The sequence below is a fragment of the Triturus cristatus genome, chromosome 7, assembly GCF_964204655.1.
Source record: "Triturus cristatus chromosome 7, aTriCri1.1, whole genome shotgun sequence".
Lineage (NCBI taxonomy): Eukaryota > Metazoa > Chordata > Amphibia > Caudata > Salamandridae > Triturus > Triturus cristatus.
In genome coordinates, this window is record NC_140590.1 from 1,018,037,961 (window position 1) to 1,018,065,147 (window position 27,187).

The 27,187-nt window shown below is 46.2% G+C and overlaps 1 protein-coding gene across 2 annotated transcripts in view; it reads right to left on the reverse strand.

Annotated features, from left to right (window-relative positions):
- AFF4 (ALF transcription elongation factor 4) overlaps positions 1-27,187 on the reverse strand; it is an 862,537-nt gene that overhangs the window by 553,606 nt on the left and 281,744 nt on the right. For both annotated transcript variants that reach the window (XM_085618067.1, XM_085618066.1), the window contains exon 7: positions 20,834-20,920. In XM_085618067.1, the coding sequence (XP_085474193.1) occupies positions 20,834-20,920 (87 nt within the window). The remainder of the gene's footprint in view (positions 1-20,833; positions 20,921-27,187) is intronic.

The window sequence follows — 27,187 nt, forward strand, 5'->3', positions numbered from 1 at the left end:
TGACTGGCTTTTTCTTCAAAAATCTTCTAAGTGTGAACTTTTCAAAACTGCAAATATTCACCAAAAATCAGCCAAGTGACAAAAACGAATTTACTCACCTGCTCCTAGGTGAGCTCCCAGTGCTGGATATTGGTGCCCAGCCCTGACTCTGAAAAGTGTCCACAACTATACTTACCTCTAACTCATTTCTCTCCCATAGGAAACCATTGTCTGCTTTTCTGTGAAATTTCTTCTAAGTGTCTATTTTTGCAAATTTGAAATATTCTTTTAAAATCGTACCATTTCTGCAAACGAAATTACTTACCTGTTTCTGATAAGGACCCCAGTCCTGGGTCTAGGTACCCAGTCCTGGATTACTAAAGTAACGATAAAGTACTCTACCTGCAATTTGAATTTCTTGCCATAGAGATCCATTGAATGTTTTCTTTGAAATATTTTCTAAGTGCTAACTTTTGAAATAGCTAAATATTATTTAAAAATCATTACAGTTAAGTCGACTCATCACTTGATTCTGAATACTGACCGAGGGCTGGATCTAGGAGCCAGACCTGGAATTCCAAAAGTAATCTGAAATGCAATTTATTACAAATAACCTGAATTTACCATTGAGCTCAATGCATTGTTATGTTTAGGAAATAGGATTGTTTATTGCAACCAACTGACTGTTTACAAAAATTTATTGTTTAAGACAAAAGTATTTATATTCAACCTCTCATTCTGAGAAAGTATATTTTTATCCCCTTTGTGGTTCTAAAAATAAAACAAGCATATATTTTATATATATATATAAACCATTGGCCTAGAGTTCAGTTATTGAGTGTGTGAAACCATTTGCTGACTGAGTGTGTACAATAAATGCTTTACACTGTCCTCTGGTACTGCCTTACTGCTCGACCAAGCTACCACTTTTGAGAGTAAGGTCATACCTAACTTTGACCTCTATCAGCCTCTGGGGGACTGTGGACTCTGTACACCCTGAACCTATTAGGGAACAGTATATACAGAGCCACTTTCTCACAAATAGACACTCACGGTGCAGGTCCGTCACCAACATCGTGTGGGGACAGGCCGCGCAGGACTTAAAACCAGAAACAACAACAACTCTCAACTGGTATCATTCGACCAAGACAAATAATTTGCATGTAAAAAACATTACAAAGGAGAAAAGGAAGACTCAAGGAGAGAATAATTTGAGGAAAAACATACTGTATTGAATTAGAAAAATTACTTACATAAAAACATGTATAAATTTAAATGATCCAAAAAATGAAGCAGTAATAACAGCACTGTACATAAAGTTAATATACCATAAAGACAACCCGGACTTTTACTTGGTGCTTAAAGTGTACGTGACACGAAGACAGCGACGCAAGTGACAAGGTGAGATCAGCAAGGGACGGCGCAACGTGAAGTGAAAGTGAATAATGGAACAATAATTACAAGGTTCTAAATTCAATTTTCGACATTACAAAATTATTTATACATCAATTTAAGGAACCATAAAGCCATCAGTTAAGCTGAAAGGTCGACGGCGTTTCGATCCTGATTAAATTGGGATCATCGTCAGGACAGGGTTGAATTATTCATCACAGTGCTATACAGGAAAAGGAAAACAGTATGAATGAAAAATAGAGAAGTGTAACTTGTAAAAGGAACAAGCTCAAGTCTAAGCATTCAGAGAGCTGGTCTTGCCATATAGTCAAGACGTGCAGAAGTGACGGAGGAAAAAGCAAGGTAGGTGATGAGGGGGAAAAAAACACGGAAAGGGAGGAGTGAAAAGAGGAAAGGACGATAAGTAATTTATTTACCTAAATGGAGGAAGGTTCAAGGTTAAGAAACGGTGGAGAAACAGGGTCCAATGTAATTCTGTGAGGAGAGAGACAATAGGTATTCAAGTAATAAAAGCGATGTCAGGATAGAGGGAAAGGTCCAATGCTGGCCAGAACTAATTACCTGGAACTGGGTGAGAGGGGGCGAGGGGCTGAATCCAGAGGAGCAAAAAATGACAGTAGATCTGGGTAAGCGAGATTAAACTTGTGGCCTTAAAGGCGTGACTGGTCAGGTGTCAACAATTCTGGGGGAAGGAAGGAAGTCAGAGTCAAAGTTACAGACACATTATTGCATGGTGCTAAGATTAATTGGCACACTGAAAAACGCGATAACTTACAGTAAAATAGTATTCGTTTCACATACAACGACACGGAACAGAAATTTGTAGGTCACGGGGGATCCATGATCCAGATTAACTCGATCAGGGAGGAAAGTGGAAAACCCACGGGGGGGTGGGGGGGTGGGGGGGGGGGCGGGCAGGACAGCCTGAAAAAGGAAATAAAAACACGGAGTTGTCCATTAACGCCATCAATGGGAGGGAAAGGAGCGGGAATACTGAAACCGGGACAGGGCGCTTAGGTAAGCGTGCCGTCCGAGTCCACAACTCCCGCACCTTTCCCTCCCATTGATGGCGTTAATGGATAACTCCTCGTTTTTTTTTCTCCGATTCCAGGCAGTCCTGTCCGCCCCCCTTCCCCCAGAATTTCTACATTCCTCCGGATACCGTATTCATTAGGTAAGCGCCCTGTCCCGGTTTCAGTATTCCTGCTCCTTTCCCTCCCATTGATGGCGTTAATGGACAACTCCGTGTTTTTATTTCCTTTTTCAGGCTGTCCTGCCCGCCCCCCCCCCCTCCCCGTGGATTTTCCACTTTCCTCCCCGATCGAGTTAATCTGGATCATGGATCCCCCGTGACCTACAAATTTCTGTTCCGTGTCGTTGTATGTGAAACGAATACTATTTCACTGTAAGTTATCGCGTTTTTCAGTGTGCCAATTAATCTTAGCACCATGCAATAATTTGTCTGTAACTTTGACTCTGACTTCCTTCCTTCCCCCAGAATTGTTGACACCTGACCAGTCACGCCTTTAAGGCCACGAGTTTAATCTCGCTTACCCAGATCTACTGTCATTTTTTGCTCCTCTGGATTCAGCCCCTCGCCCCCTGTCACCCAGTTCCAGGTAATTAGTTCTGGCCAGCATTGGACCTTTCCCTCTATCCTGACATCGCTTTTATTACTTGAATACCTATTGTCTCTCTCCTCACAGAATTACATTGGACCCTGTTTCTCCACCGTTTCTTAACCTTGAACCTTCCTCCATTTAGGTAAATAAATTACTTATCGTCCTTTCCTCTTTCCACTCTTCCCTTTCCGTGTTTTTTTCCCCCTCATCACCTACCTTGCTTTTTCCTCCGTCACTTCTGCACGTCTTGACTATATGGCAAGACCAGCTCTCTGAATGCTTAGACTTGAGCTCGTTCCTTTTACAAGTTACACTTCTCTATTTTTCATTCATACTGTTTTCCTTTTCCTGTATAGCACTGTGATGAATAATTCAACCCTGTCCTGACGATGATCCCAATTTAATCAGGATCGAAACGCCGTCGACCTTTCAGCTTAACTGATGGCTTTATGGTTCCTTAAATTGATGTATAAATAATTTTGTAATGTCGAAAATTGAATTCAGAACCTTGTAATTATTGTTCCATTATTCACTTTCACTTCACGTTGCGCCGTCCCTTGCTGATCTCACCTTGTCACTTGCGTCGCCGTCTTCGTGTCACGTACACTTTAAGCACCAAGTACAAGTCCGGGTTGTCTTTATGGTATATTAACTTTTTATGTACAGTGCTGTTATTACTGCTTCATTTTTTGGATCATTTAAATTTACACATGTTTTTATGCAAGTAATTTTTCTAATTCAATACAGTATGTTTTTTCTCAAATTATTCTCTCCTTGAGTCTTCCTTTTCTCCTTTGTAATGTTTTTTACATGCAAATTATTTGTCTTGGTCGAATGATACCAGTTGAGAGTTGTTGTTGTTTCTTACATTATTACCCTATCTCAACGAGGTTTACGGGTTACGCTCCTGTTGTTTTTTCTAAGGACTTAAAACCAGGCATCCCTATGCACCTGTAGAATGAAAATATCTTGAAAACAGAGACAAAAAGTCACAAAAGACTCAGTCAAAAAGTGACTGGGGGTACCGCTCTCTCCGGATCTGCGCTTGTTGGTGCGGAAAAAGAAAGAAAGTCAGCGTGCGTGGGAGCGTCTAAGTAGCTCCAGGGACGTCATCTCGGTAACTACGACGCCAACGACGTACGCGAATCCGTATAACTATGCCTACCAACGCGCAGGGGTACTGCTGACGAAAAACTTTCCGGAACCAGTCTGATGCCTGGGGATATTCTAAGGAAAGGAATCTATCACTAACGTGTCTCTTTCAGATGCTTTGTTTTACGAAAATCTTCTTTCAATACGATACAATAAAGCTCTTCTGACGTCAAGTGCGTGAAGAGCTCATTCTGCTACTGAATCAGGTTGAGGAAAGAACACAGGTAACTGATCTGTTTGGTTAATATGGAACGCAGAAACCACTTTGGGAAGGAATTTGGGATTGGTGCGAAGAACTGACTACCCTATCTTTATGGAGCTGAAAGAAGGGTTCTTCTAAGGTGAATGCCTGTAGCTCACCAACTCTTCTTAATTAAGTTATTGCAATTAGAAATGCACCTTTCCATGAGAGAAACAACTGTAAAGGACACTTGTGTAGTGGTTTAAAGGGTGGACCCATAAGTCTTGTGAGTACAACATTAAGATTCCACTCTGGTGCTGGTGGAATTCTTGGTGGTATAACTCTATAACCCTCCATAAAGGCTTTGATTACAGGAACTTTGAACGAAGACAAATGCGGTCTGTTTTGCAAATATGCAGCTATTGCTGCAAGGTGCAGCCGAATAGATGTTTAAGATAGCCCACCTTGCTGTAGGTTTAAAAGGTAACAGACAATGTTCTGAACAGAAGCGTCTAGGAGGTAGAAGTTTGATGTTATTGCAGTAAACAAATCGTTTTCATTTTGCTGCATAGCAAGCTCTTGTGGTAGGTTTTCTAGCTTCTTTCAGAATGGTCACACACACTAGTGGCACATTTAAATATCCAAACTCTGACATCAGGAGCCAAATTGCTAAGTTGAGCTCCTTGGGATTTGGATGCTTGATTTCTCCATGGTTCCGAGTGAGGAGACTGGAGGTGAGATGTAGCTTTTGATGTGGATCTACTGAGAGCTCTAACAGGGTGGTGTACCATGGTAGATGGGACCAAGTGGGAGATATCAAAATCAGTGAGAGTCATGTTTGCCTGAGTTTTCGAACTATAAACGGAAAGAGTGGGAGAGACAGAAAAGAGTAGGCAAATATCCCTGACCAATTCAACCATAGGGTATCGCCTTTGGAGAGAGGGTGTGGGAACCTGGAGGAGTAGTTTAGGCATTGTGCATGGTCTACTGTGGCAAACCGATCTATTTGGGGGTATTCCCATTGTAGAAAGTATGGATGGAGGGCTTGGGAATGAAGTTCCCACTCGTATATTTGCGGTCTCCATCTGCTGGAGAGGTCGGCAATTTGATTGTTCACTCTCAGGAGGTGTTCTGCTAGAAGGTGAATCTTGTGAGGGATCACCCATTTCCAAATTGCCTGAGACAGGTGTGACAGTTGGAGAGAGTTTGTCTCCCTTGTTTTTGTGCATAGAACACTGCTGTCATGTTGTCTGTGCAGACTATGACAACTTGGCCTGTGAGATGAGAATGTAAAGCTTTCAGCACTTGAAACACTGCTAGAAGCTCTAGATAGTTGATGTGGAGACGTGCGTTTGTCTTCCCAGAGACCTTGAATTGTGTAATAATGGAGATGTGCACCCCAAATTGTGAGAGATGAGTCTGCTGTTAGCACGACTTAAAGAACAGGGTCAATGAAAGGCCGCCCTTTTGATAAATTCTGTGGGTTTCACCACTGCAGAGAGTGATGGGTGTGTCTGTCCACCAACACTAGACCTGTTAATTGTCCCTGTGACTGATTCTACTGACATGCTAAGCATTCTTGTAATGGACATGTGTAGTTTTGCATAAGGTAATATTGCAATGCATGACGCCATCATTCCCAGTAACCGCATGAAAGTCCTGGCTGGCAAGGTTTGGAACTGCAGCAATAGAGTTTGAATACTGGAAATTCTGGCTGCATTGTTGAAGGCTAGAGCCGTGTTTGTGTTCAGAGTGGCCCCTAGGTAAGATTGTATCTGTTAAGACTATAGGTGAGACTTTTGAATGTTGACCGTAAAACCCAATTGGTGGAGTAGGTGTCATGTGGTCTGAGTGTTTTGTAAACACTTTTGGCTTGTGCTGGCTTTGATGAGCCAGTCATCTAGGTACGGGAAGACATGAGTTTGTAGTCTTCTGAGATGAGATGCAGCTACTGCTAAGCATTTTGTAAATACCCTGGGAGCAGTAGTTACTCCGAATGGAAGTACTTTGAACTGATAGTGTTTTCTTGCTATCACAAATCTAAGATATTTGAGATGAGCTGAATGAAGGGGAATGTTAAAATGTGTTGTTTAAGTCTAGTGTGGACATTAAAGCACCTTGCTGTAGCAGAGATAGAACCTGTTGAAGCGTTACCATATGGAAATGTTTTGACAGTATGTACTGGTTTAACTCGAATGAGAAGTGGAATGTTTGGTGGATTGGAGGTGAGCTCCAGGCAATAACTATGTTGGACAAGGTCGAGCACACATTTGTTGGCGGTTATAGATTGCCACATGGGGAGAAACTCCTTCTCCTGACAGGTGTTGAGTGATCGGAGGAAGTGTGGGCAAGTCACTGTATATTAGGAGAAGAGATGTTACGTGGTGTGGCGCCTTTATCCCTACCTTTGGAATTGTTTCCTCTATATCCTACTCTGTAGGAACCTCTAGAGGGAAAGGATTGGTTGTGCCTTTGTAAGAGGAAGCATTTGGGTCTGAGGATGTTGTTTTGGACCCTGATCTGTAAAATGAACAGCAAAAGGAGCCTCTATTGGATGGGGATGGACTCCCATGGATTTTGACAATTCTGCGTCCTTTTTCATCTTTTCTAAGGATTGGTCGACTACAGGACCACACAGGTGAACCTCAGCCTTAAACCCCGAGATCCTAAGCCATGCATGTCTTCCAAGGAGAATGCTGGTATTGATCTCCCCAGCTGCAGTGTCAGCTGCATCTAAAGCACATCTGATTGAAGACTAACTGCAGTGCCTCAGTTTGTGTTTGTCCGGGAGATATAGGAGCAGTTGCTCCATCTCATCCCAGCATGCCCAGTCATACCTAGCTAGTGGGCCCTGTGTGTTTGTGGCAGTGGTTAGCAGCTTGAACAGCCACTCATGTTCCAGAGGCATCTATAAGTTTGGATTCTTTGTCTGGGGGAGGTGCATCCCCAGAGGTTTGCAAGTTCGCTCTTTTGCGAGCATTGGACACTAATAGGGAGTCAAGAGGTAACTATCCCTTAATAAACACAGGATTTGATGGTGAGGGTTCATATTTTTGTCTACTCGGAGTTAAAATACGTGCTCGGACAGGGTCTTTAAAGATATTATCTGCATGCCTCATCATGCCTTTAAGCATAGGGAGTGTTTGACTTGACCTGTGTGTGGACTCAAGTGTATCAAATAAAAAGTCCTCTTCTAATGTTATATTAAGTATAGGGCTCCCAGTTTTCCGTTTTTACTGATTTTTACAGATAAATACAGACAGAACACATTTATTTTCTTGTCTGTATTTATTTTTAAATGTGGATAAAAACGGAAATTGGGTTGCTTTTTGAGTAATTCTAAATATTGTCTGCCATGACTGCCAGGCCTATGGCTGAGTGGATTGATAGGTGAGGGGGCTAAAAAAGAAAGGAATTTTAATAAAGAGGCTGTAACAGAAGTAGATATGCACAAGGTTGAATCTGAAATTCGCATATTTCCTTTTAAGTTCATTGATTTGTCTTTTGCAGGCGTTTACAGCATTGAAACATGGTAGGCATTCAAGTATGAGTGCATATTTACCGGTTAAATAAATGTGGAAATATACTAATTTCCGCTTCATTTTTCCACAAAACCATAAGTAAATATGGATAAATACAGATAAAATTTGAAAAAAATAAATATGGATAAATACAGACGGAAATGGCAAAAAAAACAAATACCATAAAACCGGGAGCCCTAATTATGTAATGGTACCCCACGATACTCTGCTGCTCTAGCAATGAGCTGTCGATAAGCCATATTAACATCTGGTAGTGATGGCTTTGAAGGACAGAGGTCTGGCTCATTGTCTACCGGAGGGTCAATGGTGTAACCATTCCATGGATCCGCAGGCAAATGAGTATCTTCATCACCCTGATGCACATCTGGATCTGTATGTGGAGATCAATGAGGTGTTGTGTGTAATGGATCTTCAATTATTACTTGTGGAGAAGATGGTGGAGGTGGAGAGGGTTGTGGGGCAGGATAAACTGGACTGGTAGCCATGTCCTTCTTCCTCTTAAAGGGAATGTTATCAGCAGTGTCCTCTGCAGGAAGCTTGTGCTTTGCTGGAGTTTTAGCCAAAATATGTCCAGTATCCGGATTAATATAAATATTTTCTGTTTGGGATCCAATCTGGCCTTAAGAACGTCTGAAATTGGTCTGGAGACAAAAGAACACGGTCCTTAGACTTTGGCATTAAGATCGACTTTTGGCAGTGAAATGTTTAGGCTACGATGCATGTTTGCGTTTCGAAGCAGAGGGTTTCGGCTCCAACCCAGATTTGTCTTTAGACATCAATTTCAGATCTGAAGGTAATTTCGGCCGACTCAGTCCCGAGACGGAAAGCTTGACAGTTTGTTACGGTGCTGAGCCCAGAGGCATGGCATCGGAAACATGGTCTCGGTGCAGACATTGGCCAGAAGGCCAAAGTTCTGCAGTAGCCTTATGAGTTTTGGAACAGTATTTAGGGGCAAGAGGTCTTCGGTACTCACTGCACCCTGTCCCGGAGGCACATGTTCGGACTCCAGATCGATCTCAAGCTCTGAATCAGACTCTGGAATGGAGAGGGCCTCTTCTGAAGCAGAAGCTTCAATCTCTTCTTGGTCGGATTCTTCCACGAAGGTATCCGGAGTGTGTTGGATGCTTTGGCGCTGCATCTCTAGTCGTCGATTGCATAGAGTCTTCTTGGACCGAAACGACTTACAAGCGTCGCAGTCTTGCTCCAGAGACAGGCACAAGTTACAAACTTGATGTAGGTCGGTGCAAGGATATTTGGCGTAGCACAGAGGACAGAATTGGAATGGAGTCTGTTCCATCGGCAGAAGGCTGGATCAACGCGGCTAGGTTCAACGGCCACCCACAAGGTTTTCTATTGAAAATGAAGAGTTTGTCGGTCGAATTGATACGTGGAGAGTCTCTCCTACCTTGTCAGACGTTTTATCGGTCTCTGCGACCGTGAAGTCATCAGGTCCCTCCGCGATGTTGTCTTCATCGGTGGAGAGGCCCAGGTCGTACAGAGACGGGGCCTTACCCTTGCCTTCCATGTTGTAGTTGGCTCTCCTCTGCCTCTCTCTCACCCGGAGTGTCTTCGGCGTGAAGGCGGAACAGGCGTTGCAGTCCTTGCTCTCGTGGTCGATAGGCAGGCAAAGGTTGCAGACCAGATGTTGGTCCTTCTGCGCGTATTTGAGGTGGCAGTTACGGCAGAGTTTAAAAGGTGTTTTGTCCATTCCTGCGCTCAGTGTTCCTGAGTGCGCATTCTCCGTTGGACGTTGAAGATTGAGGTTCTCTTCCTTCTTCGTCGTCCCGGCTCTATGTTCTTCCTCTCTGTAGTCTTTGCTTTATTTTTCTTTGATGAAACTCGTGCTCTTCTTACTTCGTTCAAACTCTGGAGCTTCTCGTTGACGATCCAGACCCAACAGCGGAAAAAAGAATCTGAAGATGGCGCCCCAAAGGTGGGACTTCCGCAGGAAGCACGCCGACGTCACGAGAAGTACACCAAATGGTGGGACGTCGACGCCCACCTGGGCTACAAAAAACAAACAAAAAAACAAAACAAAAGAAAGACCACGAATCCGGACCCAACCACCAGATCGCGGAATAATGCACAGCATAGTGAATCCAGAAAGATTCACGCTGCAAAACAGGCAAAACGTGAACAGAAACAATACCGTCATGGGTTGAGTGGATTGCGCACAGAGGGGAACCCAAAGAACGGTTTTCGAACCGGAGCGCAGCAATACACATCTGAACCCGATGGCGGAAAAAAACAATCTAGGAATGGAGTTGATGCCCATGCGCACTATCAGCGAAAGGATGAGTCACACCTTACCTCGTGACTGGAAAGCCTTCTTCGAAGAAAAAACAACTTGCAAACATCCGGACCCAACACTAGATGGCAGGAGTATGCAAAGCATGTGTTTATACAGCACACATGCCTCAAACATGCATATTTCTGAAACAAAGAAAAAGTGTACTAGCTGCCATGTAGAATGACTGTCATTCTAGAGGAGCAAAGGTGATAAAGGCAGTGTATTGTTGGACAAGCTCCTTCCCCTCAACTATCCAATGGGAAATCAGTGTGTTTATTTGCAACATTGAAGTGCCGAAATCAAAGCACACAATGCAACAAGCACAAAAAAGTCAAATTTCTGTGATCACAACAATTAAATGTAGCTTGAAAACATTCCTTGCTACTCCTCCTTTACAACTGGTTAATAATTGCCTGCACTTGCTAAAATTCTTCATTCAACTAGAACAGAATTCGGAAACACTGAATATGCGAATGTCTGCCCAGGACAGAATTACTCATGCATCAACTAAGTACCGCACTACATTTCTGTGTGTTTTTACGACATGCAAAGGTGCAAGTTAAAGAGGCATGACTGTTTTGATCAAGGAGAGGCAGGACCAACACTAACCTCCCAAGGAGAGTCCAAATAACACAAGTATGCACTAGCTACTAGTACAAGCCGAGATTAAACAAAAATCACAAAACAATTTCGCTAATATCTGGTTTTACTCTCCCTCCTTTTGATTGGGCATGTGGTTCGACAGATCCTAATGCATTTGGAAGGGCAGATTTCAAGGAAACAAGTTGTTCAGATGTTTCACCTGAAAGTCGCAGATTTTCTAGCTCAAGCACCCAATGGGCAATGCTTCCAGAAAGGTTGCTCTCTTCTATGCCCTAAATCTACTACTTAACCTTAATTAATTTCCCTTCAAACTACCTCCCTCCCATGCTCTAAAGTTAGACAGCAAATCTGAAAGTTAACCAAACTCAATTGCACTGTATTTCATGGAAACAATTAGGTTACACACTGTGGTTTCTATACTTATATAAACCCCATTTCCTAATGTTTTCACCCATAAGTGAACTTAGAATATGCTACTTACCAGTATGCATCTGTTCTTGGCATGTAAAGCTGCAGAGTCCCACACTATGCATAGGTTGCCATCTGGTGGTGGGCCCGGATGTTTACACTTTGTTGTTGTCCTGGAAGAAGTCTTTGTAGTCATGTGATAGGTGACTCCTCCTATGGACTATAGTGCGCATGGGCATCGACTCCATCTTCAGATTGTTTTTCGCCATGAAGGGAAATGGAGATGTGTGAACAGAAAAGATGTCCATGTATGGTGTATCTAAGTAAGATAATACTTTAACAGATAAAGGTATCCGGGGACGTGGGTGGGCGTGTGTGACTCTGAAGCTCTACTTGCAAAGAACAGATGCATACTGGTAAGTAACATTCCGTTCAAGGCATATGAGCTGCAAATCACTCACTATGCATAGATTGCATAGCAGTTCTCTCCCTTAGCGGTGACCACCAGTCCCTGTTGCAGTTGTTCGAAATAGTGTTTTGAGTACAGTCTGGCCCACAGTAGCTTGTTTTGCTTGCACATCTACACAAAAATGTTTTGTGAATGTGTGCGGTGTAGACCATGTAGCTGCTTTGCAAATATCATCTAGTGGAATGTTTCCTAAAAAGGCCATGGTTGTCCCTATTTTACGGGTGGAATGAGCCCTAGGGGGAATGGATAAAGTACGTTTTGCTTTGTGGTAGCAAATCTGTAAGCATTACAATCCACCTTGCAATACCTTTTTAGGTCGAGGACTACCGGTGTGCCGAAGGCAGAACCGGAAGTCGGAAGATTTAATGTTTTCTAGAGTGGCTATTTAGCCCGCCTCTCTTTTAGCTTCTCCTCCATTGGCTGGCTTCCTAAACGGAGGCCAGCCATTGGAGGAGAGAGCCGTCCCTCCAAATAGGCTCCGTCTTTTTCAGATTCGGGGGCGTGTTCCTTGCTGTTCTTTCCACTTTTTAGCCACGCCCTTTTACAACAGCAGGAACACGCCCCCGGATCCGAAAAAGTTTGGAAGCTCCCATCCGCCATTTTTTATCCATCGTCTGGCCGTGAGGATCTTCTTGCTGTTGCTCCTGCGCGCTGCCCGCCGCCCGCCTAGTTAAGCCCTGTATCTTAATCAGTAACCACGTTTCTATCTACTACTCATGTGTCGCCCCAGCGCTGCGTCCTCCTCGCTTCCCTGCACACCGGGTTTTCACGCCGTGCCTTTTGTTTGCGGTGAGTGTAGTTTCTTTGGGCCCAAGGAATGGCAGCGATTGAGTGCCATAATTCAAGGCACAAACCGTGGGTAGGAAAGTGGCAATCGGATTAAAAACAGAACCGGGAGACGATGGTAGAGAGTAAACAAAGGTAAACTGGAGACGGCATGAAGTGTATGTGAGTGCGTGTTGCAGCGGCCTTTAAGACTTCATAAAGTGCCTGCGTGCGTTGCAGAGGCCGTGGAGAATATGAATACACCGTGCGCTTGTGTTGGGCGTTTTTCAGATTTCAGTTCATGTTGGCCGCACTAAACCTCCTGAGCAGCACAGACCCGTTGAAGACTCTTCCCCTCCCCCCCTTTTGGGAGCCAGCCCTATCGATCCCGCCCCCCCCCCTTGTGTGGGTTCAGGAGGGCCTGGTCTATTCATGGCCGGAGGCGGTAAACAGCTGCTCCCATGTGACCCTCCCTCACCTGGTTGCTCCGGAGAACACGTCGAGCTGTGAAGTGAGCAAACATTTGTTCCTTCCGTGCACAAAGCCTCCGATTCCCGCCCCGCTCTCCTCCTGCCCCCTCCCCAGTCCGCGCTCCTCCTGCCCCGAGTCCACCCTCCCTCCTGCACTGTCCTCCTTAAAGAGCCCCGCTGCATCTCAGACACATGGCACTAGTGCAAACAGTGGTACTCCGGGTCGCCGGGGCTTTAAGTGCTTTAAAAATAAGTGACGGTCCTTGAAATGGGCAAGGTCTATATAATCATGATCGTGGCTTAAACATGTTCACTAAAATTCCCATAGAGTACCACCCTACCCACACATTTTCATAGAATTGCAACTGCGACTGGCATACGCGATCATGGCTCTGTGCGCTTTCTAAAGAGGCCAAGGATTGGATGAGCACGTATTCTGAGCACCTTTTTGCCCCTGACAGACACTAAGAGAAACTGGCGCTGCCTTCAGCCACAACTCCCATGCACCCTGTTGTAAACACCTGCAGGGCCCTCATTTCCAGCTAATCACCAGACAAAGTAATCGTTGTCAGAAAAAAAGATACTTTCCTTGGCATCCTGGCAAAGCTTCACAGCGAATGCCAGTTTAATGTTTTGTGCTGAACTTTGCATCAGTCTGATACATCGCATTTTTTGCGTTGACTAATGGAACTGTATTTAGAGCTCGCTCTTGTCAGGCCATGAATGAGGGAAATCTCAGAGCCGGGTATTAAGCAGCAGAAAATATCTGTTGAAGGAGCTGCAAGTTTCTTTTATGCATTTAAATAAGTGCAGATTAGTTTGAAGTGTGTTGCTATACGCTAGCAATGCCTTCTCGCTTTCAGTTAATGGAATATGGCATGCTCTTTTTACACGTCTGAAAGTAATGTTCTTGGAGAAGCATGCGTAGCTGGAAGACAAATGGCAGGAAACAGCGGGAAGTTCGTGCAACAGAAAAATGACTCGATCTTCTGTCTTTTTTCCGCAGAAACGATGCCCCATTAGTTGGGGCTTTTGGTAGGGAGTTTGTCTGGGCATCGGATAGGGTCTCCTTGTTGAACGGAAATAGGTTCATTCTGGCGTGTGCCCGGAGAACGCTGTGTTCCCAGCCCGACTGCACTCACTTCTCCTAAGAGGCTTTCCTAAAGAAGGGAAGGCCAGGCCAGCTCTCCCTGCTGCCAAATCCCAGAACCGTGCAGCCTTTGTCGCCTTTCATCTAATTGAGTTGTCATGCTGGCTGCCGAATAAATACTGAGCTACCATTAAGTAGATTGACTTGCACACTGGTTAGCGACTTTCACAGTCGGGGTGTTTTGTTCTGACGATTTGGATTAGGCTGGCTGTCTCATGTATGTTTGGGTTCTTTCATAACTCCGGCATTTTAGCCCCACTCTCTCAAAACATCACTACCTCACTCTCTCACTCACTACCTCTCTCTCCATCTCACTACATCACAACATCACTACCTCGCTCTCCATCTCACTACATCACAACATCACTACCTCGCTCTCCATCTCACTACATCACAACATCACTACCTCGCTCTCTATCTCACTACCTCGCTCTCTATCTCACTACCTCGCTCTCTATCTCACTACCTCGCTCTCTATCTCACTACCTCGCTCTCTATCTCACTACCTCGCTCTCTATCTCACTACCTCGCTCTCTATCTCACTACCTCGCTCTCTATCTCACTACCTCGCTCTCTATCTCACTACCTCGCTCTCTATCTCACTACCTCGCTCTCTATCTCACTACCTCGCTCTCTATCTCACTACCTCGCTCTCTATCTCACTACCTCGCTCTCTATCTCACTACCTCGCTCTCTATCTCACTACCTCGCTCTCTATCTACCTCGCTCTCTATCTACCTCGCTCTCTATCTACCTCGCTCTCTATCTACCTCGCTCTCTATCTACCTCGCTCCCTATTTCAATACCTCACTCCCTATTTCAATACCTCACTCCCTATTTCAATACCTCACTCCCTATTTCAATACCTCACTCCCTATTTCAATACCTCACTCCCTATTTCAATACCTCACTCCCTATTTCAATACCTCACTCCCTATTTCAATACCTCACTCTCTATTTCAATACCTCACTCTCTCTCTGCTAATGCAATAGGTATCACATATGCAAAAAAAAAGGTAATGCCAATAGAAATGACAATGCCATTTATTTAGGGATACAAAAATGATAAAAAAAATAATTAGCAATACCAATAGCTCTACCTATAATATTGCCGAGACCATTGCATTGTAAATGCTTGTTTTGAAATGGGATTGCCGTTGTGTGGTGGAGAGAAAGACACGAAAAGTTGTTTTGTTTTACGGAAGGACTTTGTCCTATCAATATAGTAAAGACCTCTTCTAAGGTCTAGTGTATGAAGAGCTTTTTCAGCCACTGTTGTAGTTTGTGAGAAGAATACTGGCAACTCAGATTCATGGAAGTGGAAAGGTGAACTGACCTTTGGTAGAAATGTTGGAATAGTCATTAGAACCACTCTATTTTGATGTATTTGTAAGAATGGTTCTTCAATTGTTAGTGCCTGGAGCTCACTTACTCTCTTGAGTGAGGTGATAGCCACTAGAAAAGCAACTTTCCATGTAAGAAATTGTAGCTCACATTTGTGTAGGGGTTCGAACGGAGAACCCATAAGTTGCGTGAGAACAATGTTTAAATTCCACACTGGTGAGGGTGGTACCCTTAGAGGAATTATTCTTTTGAGGCCTTCCATGAAGGCTTTGATGGCTGGAACTCTGAAAAGCGACAGATGTCGGTTTTGAAGGTACGCTGCTATAGCAGCTAGATGTAACCTGATGGATGTATATGCTAAATGACATCTGTGATGATGTAGTAAATAGCATATAATATGCTGGATGGAAATATCTAGTGGATTGATATTGTTATTATTGCAGTAGATAACAAATCTTTTCCATTTGGCTGCATAGCAGGCACTAGTAGTGGGACGTCTAGCTTGTTTGATGACGTCCATGCAATCAAGTGGGAGGTTTAGGTAGCCAAATTCTAGGACGTCAGGAGCCAAATGGCTAAGTTCAGCTGCATGGGGTCCGGGTGCATGATACCTCCATGGTTCTGTGATGGTGTGGAGAGAGGCGTAGTTTTTGATGTTGTACCACTGATAATTGTAGTAGTGTAGTGTACGACGGCTGTCTTGCCCAAGTTGCTGCGATTAAGAGGAGCGTCAGCGAGTGCTGGTGCATCTTGCGTAGCACTAATGGAATGAGTTGGAGAGGCAGAAAAGCGTATGCAAAGATGCCTGACCAATTCCTCCATATCGCATTGCCTTTGGAAAATGGGTGTGGGTACCTGGCGGCGAAGCTTGGGCATTTTGAGTTCAGGTTTGTGGCGAACAGGTCCATGTCTGGATGTCCCCACCTTTGAAAGAAAGGCTGAAGATGTTGTGGATGCAGTTCCCACTCGTGGATTTGTTGTCTGACGACTTAACAGATCCGCAACTTGATTGTGAACTCCTGTTAGATGTTCTGCTAGGAGAAAAATATTTCAAGGAATGTCCCATCTCCATATGCTTTGCGCTAGCTGTAAGGAGTGCGTACCCCCTGTTTTTGTAAATAGTACAATGGCTGTCATGTTGTACGTCCGGACTAAGACAGTCTTGCCTGAGAGATGTCTTTGGAAGGATTTTAGGGCTAGGAATATGGCTAGTAACTCCAGATGGCTGAGGTGGAGTAGCTTTTGTTGAGGTGTCCATTTGCCTTGTACTGTATGGTCTGTTAAATGGGCACCCCAGCTAGTGAGCGATGAGTCTGTGGTTAGCACTACTTGTGGAAGCGGGTCCAGCAACGGTCGACCTTTGGAAAGGTTTTTGGTGTTCCACCACTGCAGAGTGTGATGTGTCTGACCATCTACCACCACCAGGTCTGTTAGCTAACCCTGGGCCTGGTTCCATTGGCGTGTTAAGCATTCCTGTAAGGGGCGCATTTGAACTCTTGCATGTGGTACTACGAAAATGCAAGAGACCATCATTCCTATGAGTTGCATGAACACTCGAGCTGGCAAGGAGTGTTGTGTTTGGAATCTTTGTATAAGAGCTTGCATGCGGTTTATCCTGATTGGGTTGGGGGTTGCAAGTGCTTTGGAGGTGTCTATTGTGGCACCTAGATACTGTTGATAACGGGACGGCTGGAGATGTGACTGTCTTGTTTATGGTAAACCAGAGTTTGTGTAAGAGCTGAATAGTTTGGTAAGGGTGCTGTATGCACTGGTGGGATGACTTGGCTTTTATTAGCCAGTCGTCCATATAGGGGAAAACATCTATGTTCGGCTTCCTTAAGTGCGCCGCTACTACTGCAAGGCATTTTGTAAAAACTCGGGGGGCTATGGTGACTCCGAATGGGAGGACTTTGAACTGGTAATGCTGACCATCCACCACGAACCAAAGATACTTCCTGTGAGCTTGGTGAATGGGAATGTGGAAGTACGCATCCTTGAGATCTGAAGTGGCAAGGAAATCTCCTTGTGTTAACAAAGGAAGGACTTGTTGCAGAGTGACCATATGGAAATGGTCTGAATGAATGTAAAGGTTTAGTGGTCTGAGGTCTAGTATGGGCCTGAGAGAACCGTCCTTCTTTGGTATAAGGAAATAGAGTGAGTAAACCCCTGTATTTTGGTGATGCAGTGGAACTGGTTCTATTGCATGCTTTTGTAGCAGAGCATCTACCTCTTGTTTTAGTAGTGTGAGATGTTCTTGTGACATGGGACGCTGTCTGGGTGGTATGTGTGGAGGAGTTGAAGTGAGCTCCAGACAATAACCCGAATTAATTATTTGTTTTACCCACCTGTCTGTTGTGATGGAGTTCCAGACAGGTAGGAACTGTGATAATCTCCCCCCGACCGGAGTGGAATGGTCTGGGGGGAGGGGAAGGAAGTCACTGTTTGGAAGTGGAGACAGTACGAGTGTTGGTGCCTCTACCTCAACCTTTGGTATTATTGCCTCGATAGCTCCTCTGTAATATCCTCTGCTGGGTGAGGACTGGGTGGGAGTTTTGAAAGAAGTGTGGAAATTCTTGGCCGCGCCTCTGTAACAGGAGCGACGAGAAGACCCTCTCGCAGTTTGGGTTTTCAAGGCCCCCAATGACTTGGCGGTATCAGTGTCTTTCTTCATCTTTTCTAAAGATGTATCAACAATGGGGCCAAACAAATGCTGTTGATCGAAAGGCTGATTTAAAATAGTGTTTTGCACCTCTGGTTTAAATCCGGAGATACGCAGCCATGCATGTCTATAAAAGAGCAGACTAGTATTTATTGCCCTAGAGGCTGTGTCTGCAACATCTAGAGCACAGCGAATGGAGGCGTTTGTGATAATTTTACCTTCTTGAATTAGGTAATTGGCCCTGGTTTTAAACTTATCCGGGAGATGTTCTAATAGGGTCTCCAGCTTATCATAATGAGCCCTATCATACCTTGACAGTAATGCCTGTGTATTGGCAATCCTCCAAACATTAGCCGCTTGGGATGCCATCCGGTTACCTGAGGCATCCAATAATTTAGACTATCAGGGGGTGGGGAATCCCCTGAGGTTTGTGAGTTGGCTCTTTCGAGCGTTAGAAACAACTAATAAGTCTAGCGGGAGCTGGCCTTTAATATAAGCTGGGTCAGAAGGGGCAGGCTTATATTTTTTCTCAATCCTAGGATTGATAACTCTGGCTCTTACAGAGTCTTTAAATACCTCTGGGGTGTGTTTGATGACCCCCCCCCCCCCCTTGAGCATAGGTAGTGTTATTGTGGACCTTTGCTAAGATGTGATTGTGTCCATAAGGAAGTCATCATCTACGGGGTCAGTGTGCATATCTACCCCATGAAACTGAGCAGCCCTGTGTAATAGCTGAAAAATCCTATGGTGTTGTCTGGAGGTGAAGGTCTAGAGGGATAAACGTCCTCCTGAGGCACATCAGGTGCACCAGGTGCTTCATAGTCTTCCCAGGAGTCCTGTTAAGGTGAACTAGGGTCCCTGGGGTCTTCGAATGGTTAATTATCTCCACCCCCAAAATAGTCGTCATCTTAAGGTGGAGTGTTTTGGGGTAATGGGGAATTTATAGGCGAAATATCAGGGTCAGGCACGAATGGAGGTGGTGAGATGTCCCTTATGGGAGAAGTTTGGGCATTTTTCTTCTGAGAAACTGGAGCTGGAGGGGGCAGCTTCCTCTTCTTAGGCTACAGTATTATTTAACCTGTTTTGGGGTTTTGTATAAGAGTCTGTTGCAATGGGTCCAGCTTAAAAAGTTCTTCACCAGCAGTGTCCTTTTTGGGAACTGACTTTCGGGTCCGAGCGTTTGTCTGGTGTAGCTTTTGGAGGTATTTTTAGCTCCTTTTGCTTTTGATCGGAACCTTTCTTTGGTTGGGGACCGGAATCTTTTTTCGATTTGGAAGGTTTAGGTTACGAAAAATTTCTGCGGTACCGGATGTTTCCTTGGTTCCGGTTGCTTCGGGTCCGAATTGTTTCTCGGTTCCGGCTGCTTTGGTTCAGAGTGTTTTTTCGGTAGGGGCTTCGGTTCCGAAGATTTTTTCGGTTGGCTAGGTCCCGACACCTTCTTTGGTGGAAGTTGTTTGTGGACGTGAACGTGGTCGGAGTGGAGGGAAGGTTAACTATATCCCAAGTCATCTGAAGGCTTTAGTTTAGTCTTCTTTGCCGGGCCAGAAGGCGGGGCGACAGAAGAGTGAGAATGGCGTCCACCTAGGCCCGAGGGTGAAGGAGTTACCATAGCTTTGTCCGACATGGAAGGGTGAGAGGGGTCAGTAGGGTCGACGTCTGTACTTCTGACCCGTTGACCTGCCGGAATGCTGTCGCCATCATCTGCTTCGTCATCGGCCTGCAGATCATCTTTGGAACCTGGGTCTTCGGCTTGAGTCGATGACCAGCTGCCCCTCGGTGTCTTCTGACTCCTGTTGATCTGGAGTCTCTGGGACGATGTTGACTGGAGGCGCTGAAGCTTGAGCCATGGCCCTTCAAGCCTGTTGATCTCTGATGGTTTTCTTCGACCTGAAGGAGATGCAGGCCTGGCAGTGTCGATGTTTGTGTTGTGGCGACAAACAGAGGTTGCAGACTTGGTGCAGATCAGTGTGGGGGAATGTGTGTCCACACTGAGGGCACTTCTTGAAAGGTGTCCTTTACATCGGCCAAGGGCCTGATGGCACAGGTGGGCCCGCATGGACAACTGGAATCGAGATGTAGAATTTAAACGATGCACGTCGCAGAGGGATCGCGATCGAAAAACAATATCGACGATAGGGTTTAGGATTGCGCGTCGAAAGGTCGATCGGTAACAAACTCGACCGGGAGCACGACTAACACATCCAAGTCCGATGGCGGAAACAAACAATCTGAAGATGGAGTCAATGCCCATGCGCACTATAGTCCATAGGAGTCACCACCTATCTCGTGACTACAAAGACTTCTTCCAGGACAACAGCAAAGTGTAATCATGTGGGCCCACCACCAGATGGCGACCTATGCATAGTGTGTGATCAGCAGCTCATATGCCTCAAACATATATTTCTAAACTGCACCATTACCCTTACGGCATCGTGGTGCGGAATTATGGATAATTTTTGTTGCAAGACACATCAGCACTAATATCTACATCAGAAGGATGAAAGGCTTACTGCAAAAATGATTAATATTCTGAAATAAATCTATCCAGCAGCAGGTGAATCTTGGATAGAGCTTATCCATCAGAACTCAGTGAACGCAAAACCAGATTCACCAGATTTTGTCTCCAGAGTGCAATAGTTAAAGTAAAACTGTTCAAAATATGCAGCATTCTACTATAACCATGCTCTATGTTCCAGCTCTGTCCAGTCAGCAAATAGTTAGTAGGATTATCTTTTTGTCAAGCACAGAGAGTAAGCAGAACAACCAACAAAAAACGTAGCACTGACCTTGGTGGGAAAAGGAAATTTTGATGGTTCAGTTTTGCAGGGTGTATGAATAGCTGTCAGGGGAGGCGGCCAAGAATGGGTCATCTCCTAATAGGAACAAATACATGAACATTTTACATGACACTAATAATAACTACAAGAATCTTATTAGAGAAATTCATTTTTTTCCATCACATAAACAAGGTATTTTTCTGAGGTAGTTAACCAGTATAACAATACCTATTAACACACATCAATGATATATGAAGTGACTCCGTGTACACAAAAAGTTCTAAAATAAAATATACATTTTATTATTTTTTATATAAATTCATAATAAAAGAAATAGAAAAATTTTGAATAATGAAACATAATACATGTGACACAATCACAAATATATATTACATACGAAAGAGAATATGATACATAAATATCAAACATTTAACAAACAGACGTATGACACAAAATTTTCATTGTTTTAATGTATACTGCAGACGTCATTTGATTCTTGGCCGTTACTTTGCCGCTTACCAGAAAGCTTATCTTCATTTACGGCTTCTTCACTATCGCGATTAGCCGTTTTGTGCAGAGTCTGGTTTCTTGGAAACGTTGCAGAAGCTTCACCTTTAATATAATTAAGGCTCCATCGTGATTGACCATTTCTGTAGTATTTGATGTTCCCGATACATTAAAAGAATTTACTCTTTACTATCGGACATTGCTTCTATTATGGAGTCTATTATGGAGTCTCGGTTTTTGATAATTCTTCTGCATTGAAAATTTGTGCCGAAATGTGCGTAGACAAATTATTTTGAACTGAACTGGTCTTAAGATCTAGCCACTCTGAATTCCAACCAGCAACAATGAACATTGTGTCATACGTCTGTTATATGTTAGATATTTATGTATCACATTCTGTTTCGTATGTAATATATATTTGTGATTGTGTCACATGTATTATGTTTCATTATTCGAAATTTTTCTATTTTTTATTACGAATTTATATAAAAAATAATTGTTGGAACCAGCCCAATCCCACTCCGCAGGGTGGTGGTGGACCTTCCCGACACAATGGGGTAGCTTGGCTCGAGTGGTCAGGAAACAGGCGCAGTGCTAAGCATACAATATACCCATACAATAACCATGCGTGCATCCGTTCCAAAAACGACTCTACACCGTAAAAATTATGAAAATATTCTTTCTTTATCTTTTTCTCTTAGTTGCTGATTGGAAAAATAAATATCAATCACAATATACACATTCTTAAATAGAGCAGGTCAAATAAATATTTGCTGTTTGATGAAATAAATAGGGGTGATCATAAATAACAGGGCATAAATACAAGTGCAATATATACAGACAATTAAATACTTTGAGGCAATAAATACTGTACCAATAAATACTGTACCAATAAATACTGTACACCAACAAGTCCTGTGGACCTATAAATATAGTGCAGCAATAAATAGGTAAAAATTCAATAAATACAGTACCCCCAATAAATAATTAACAGTATACAGCAACACTCCTGTAATCAGATGACACTTCACTTCTGAAGGGCTGATTTGGCCCAGGCACAGCTTGTAGGGTTGTGGTAGGCTTGAGGGGTACTACTCCCTGGCTGAGGCAAAGGCTGAGGCCTAAACTGAGGTAGATCAAAGGGGGGGGGAAATTCCAATGCCCTGGCTTCCCTCTCCACACAACCTCTCTAGGTTAGTCCCAGTTCACCCCAGGCACAGTCAGGTGGGTTTCAGCACCTCCCTAGCCCCTTAGAGTAGTCTCTCAGGTCTCCACAGGGCCTTAGGCGCCCTCTACTCCACTTACTGCCCTTTTCTGATGTTCCGACGCCGCTGGAGTCGTGTCGACGCCGTGAGGCGGTTCCGGTTCGGTCTCGGCGGCCTCGGCACAATGTTAGTTCTTTGACGACGCCGGCAGGCGGTTCCGGTCCGATGTCGGTGGCCTCGGTTCGATCTCGACCTCCGATTCGACGGCGTCGGGCAGTCTCTTCACGATGTCGACTTCGGGCGGCTCCGGTCCGATGGCGCTCTCGGCTCCGATGACGTCGGCCGGCCTGGCCTCGCTGTCGACTTCCGGCGACTCCGGGGTGCGATCCTCACCCCCGACCTCCGGTGCTCCTCCTCACAGGTTCCGGGCGACTCCGGAGTGCGATCCTCACTCCCGACCTCCGGTGCTCCTCTACCTCGGTCTCCGACGACTCCGGAGGGCGGACTTCACCCTTCCGATGACGCCGCTCACTCGACCTCGGTTCACTTCCTTCTCGACCCTTGGTATTCCTCTCGACCTCCGTCGGCGCCCTCTTACGACCTCAGGCGGCTCCGGGTACGACGTCTGCTACCTCAGTCAGCGCCGCTTCTCCACCTCGGGCTCCAGGTCTTCGGCTACTCGACGCCAGACTCCAGGGAAACCAGTTCTCAGGTCAGAATCTTGCTGCTTTCTTGGTTCTAAGGCCTGTTCCTGCTGTCCAGGTCCTTAGGATGGTTTTCTTCTGTCTTCTTCCCACACAGGGCTATAGGCTGGGATCCATCAGTAGGGACAAGTATCAAGGGTGGGTTTATGGACCCCACTCCAGGCACAAGTTTCCACCCCTGCTGCTTCACTCCTTCCTCCTTCACTGTTGTGCTCCTCTCTCTTCACCCGTCAGGTGCCAACTGCCAGCTCCAACTGCCAACTGCCTCTCTTATCCTCCCAACATTCTAAACGGTTTCCAACTGTCACACAGTTCTGGAATCTCCTGGAAGGTTCTGGAAGGTGCTGGTAGGTTCCAGTGGATGCTGGTGATGTCACAGGAGGCCACCATTTTGTGCTTCAGGCCCTCAGACAGAAGTTTCAGGGGTAGCTAAAATGGCTCCCTGAATCTGTAGCAACACTAAAAAGTCTGGTGGTTCCCAAAAAGGAAAAATTCAAACAGGGTTTGAGGCAAAAGTGGGACAAAATAAATAATGATGAGGAGGGACCACCCAAAGGGCTGACAGGTCTAACACGCGTCCCCCCCAGCTGAAAGTGGGGAGAGCTACCCAACCCCTTGGGAGTTCTCATCACTAAGGCGGAAATACCTTGAGAGACCGTCTGCATTGGCGTGGTCCACTCCAGGCCGATGTTCCACCTGAAAGTCCATCCCCTGTAGGGAAATAGACCACCTCAACAACTTGGGATTCTCCCCCTTCATCTGCATCAGCCAACGAAGGGGTCGGTGGTCGGTCTGAACCAGGAAGTGCGAGCCAAACAGGTATGGCCGCAACTTCTTCAGAGCCCATACCACTGCAAAGGCTTCGCGCTCTATTGCACTCCACTTCTGTTCCCTGGGAAGTAGTCTCCTGGATAGGAAGACCACAGGTTGATCCAGACCCTCTTCGTTGAGTTGCGATAACACCGCCCCAATGCCATGTTCTGATGCATCTGTCTGGACAATGAACTTCTTGGAAAAGTCTGGGGCCCGTAAGACCGGGGCCTCGCACATGGCTTTCTTCAATTTCTCAAAGGCTTGCTGACAAGCCTCCGTCCAGACTACCCGTCGAGGTTGTTTCTTGGACGTGAGCTCCGTGAGAGGGGCTACGATGGTACCGTACCCCTTCACGAAGCGGCGATAGTATCCCGTGAGGCCCAAAAATGCTCGGACCTCAGTCTGTGTCTTGGGGGGTTCCCAGGCCATGATGGCCTCGATCTTCGCCTGGAGGGGTTGCACCGTTCCCCTACCCACCAAGTGTCCAAGGTACACTACCGACCCCTGCCCGATCTGGCACTTGCTGGCCTTGATCGTCAATCCAGCTTGTCTCAGGGCCTGGAGAACAGCTTGCAGGTGACGCAAGTGATCCTCCCAGCTGTTACTGAAGACGGCTATGTCATCCAGATAAGCAGCAGAGAAACTCTCCATTCCGGTGAGGATCTGGTTTACCAGGCGCTGAAACGTGGCAGGTGCGTTCTTGAGCCCAAAGGGCATCACACAGAACTGGTAGTGGCCATTGGGCGTGGAGAAGGCTGACCTTTCCCTTGCTCCATCAGTCAAAGAGATCTGCCAGTACCCTGAAGTAAGGTCAAAGGTACTTAGATATTGGGCAGCTCCCAGCCGGTCAATCAATTCATCCGCCCTAGGGATCGGATGAGCATCAGTCTTTGTCACTGAATTCAGTCCCCGGTAGTCCACACAGAACCTCAGTTCTGGTTGGGCACCCGGTGGTGCAGCTTTCGGTACTAACACCACCGGACTGGACCAGGGGCTGCTAGAAGGTTCAATCACTCCTAGCTCCAGCATCTTAGTGACTTCACTATGAATGCTGGCCTTCACCTTGTCTGACATCCGGTAGATCTTGGACTTCACAGGTGGGCTGTCTCCTGTGTCCACGTCATGGACGCACAGGTGAGTCCTACCCGGGACAAGGGAGAACAACGAAGAGTACTGCCCCAGGATCTGGCGACAGTCCTCCTGCTGTTCAGGAGTTAGAGATGGGGAGAGAATCACTCCCTCCACCGACCCATCCTTTTCCTGAGACGCAAACAGATCAGGGAGAGGCTCGCTTTCCACGTCCTCTCCTCCGTCAGTCACCATCATCAAGATGACTTCGGGCCTCTCGTGGTGGGGTTTGAGGCGGTTGGCATGCAGCACCCGCAGGGGCTGACGAGGGGTCTTCAGGTCCACCAAGTAGGTAGCCTTACCCTTCTTCTCCAACACCTCAAAGGGTCCTGACCAGCGATCCTGGAGGGCACTAAGCTCTCCTGGTTCGATCACCCACACCTTCTGGCCAGGCTCCAACTCCACCGGGTGAGCGTTGTGGTCATACCACGCCTTCATTACTGCTTGGCTGGCTTCCAAGTTGTCAGAAGCTTGCTTCCACAACTTAGCCATTGGCTCCGGAAGGCCAGCATGTAGCTCACCACATCCTGGGGGAGCTTTCTGGGAGTTCTTTCCCATCCGTCTCTCACCAGGTTAAGAGGTCCGCGTACAGGGTGCCCATACAGAAGCTCGAAGGGGCTGAAGCCCACTCCCTTCTGTGGCACTTCCCTGTAGGAAAAAAGTAAACAGGGTAGGAGGACGTCCCATTTCCTCCGCAGGCTTTCAGGCAGACTTCTGATCATGCCTTTCAAGGTTTTATTAAACCTCTCCACCAGACCATTGGTCTGGGGGTGGTAAGGAGTTGTGAACCGGTAGGTCACTCCACACTCCTTCCACATTGCCCGCATATATGCTGACATGAAGTTGGTCCCCCTGTCGGACACAACTTCCTTGGGAAAACCCACTCGGGTAAAGATTCCCATCAGGGCCCTAGCCACAACAGGTGCTGTTATGGTCCTCAGAGGTATTGCCTCTGGGTACCGTGTGGCATGATCCACCAGAACCAGGATAAACCTGTGACCAGCTGTAGTTGGCGGATCTAAGGGTCCCACAATGTCGATGCCCACCCTTTCAAAGGGGGTGCTAACGACAGGAAGTGGTTCCAGGGGAGCTTTCAGCTTCACCCCTGTTTTCCCACTGGCTTGGCAAGACACACATGTCCGGCAGTAGGTATCGGACGACACTTTCATCTGAGGCCAATAAAAGTGTGGGACAAGACGGGCGAAGGTCTTGTCTTGCCCCAGGTGTCCTGCCAATGGTATCTCGTGAGCCAACTCTAAAAGGAAGGCTCGGTAACGTTGAGGGACTACCAAGGCTCGTGACGATCCATGTAGGGGTGCCTTGGGTTCACTGTAGAGGAGGCCATCCTCCCAGTAAACACTGTAGTTCCCTTCAACGTTCCCTGCTGCCTGGGCTTCGGCCTGTCGCCTCAGCCCCTCAAGGGTAGGGCACTCCCTCTGGCCCTGGCAGAATTCCTCCCTGGACGGGCCTCCCTCCACGTGCCACTCGGCCGGGATGGGTAAGTCCTCCAGGTTGGTAACGTCCCCCTCCGCAGACTCCTGGTCCACCACCTCCGGTGGCCTATCCGTCCTACGGGGTGGAGACGCCGAAGCAGGCTCCTCCTGTCCTCGGTTCTTCCCTTGACTGGCAGCTGGCTGGGCCTTTGTTCCAGGCTCCAGCCGGAATGAACTCCCTCTTCGGGTAGTCACGGACCTTGTGCTAACACAGGCCCAGTCAGGTGTACCCAGCATCTCGGTATGAGTCCGGTATTCCACCTCCTTCCAAGCGTTGTGCTCCATGTCATTGCCCAGCAGACAATCGACTGGCACGGCAGGGCTTACGGCAACTCGAAGTGAACCTGCAACCCCCCCCCATTCAAAGGGAACCTCAGCCACGGGATAGTGGCCGGTTCTGCCGTCAGCCATCGCGGCTGGGTGGAGTACATCGGGAATTACCTGCTCTGGAGACACCAGTTGGCTACGCACCATAGTCATACTGGCACCTGTGTCTCTCAGAGCCTCCCCTCT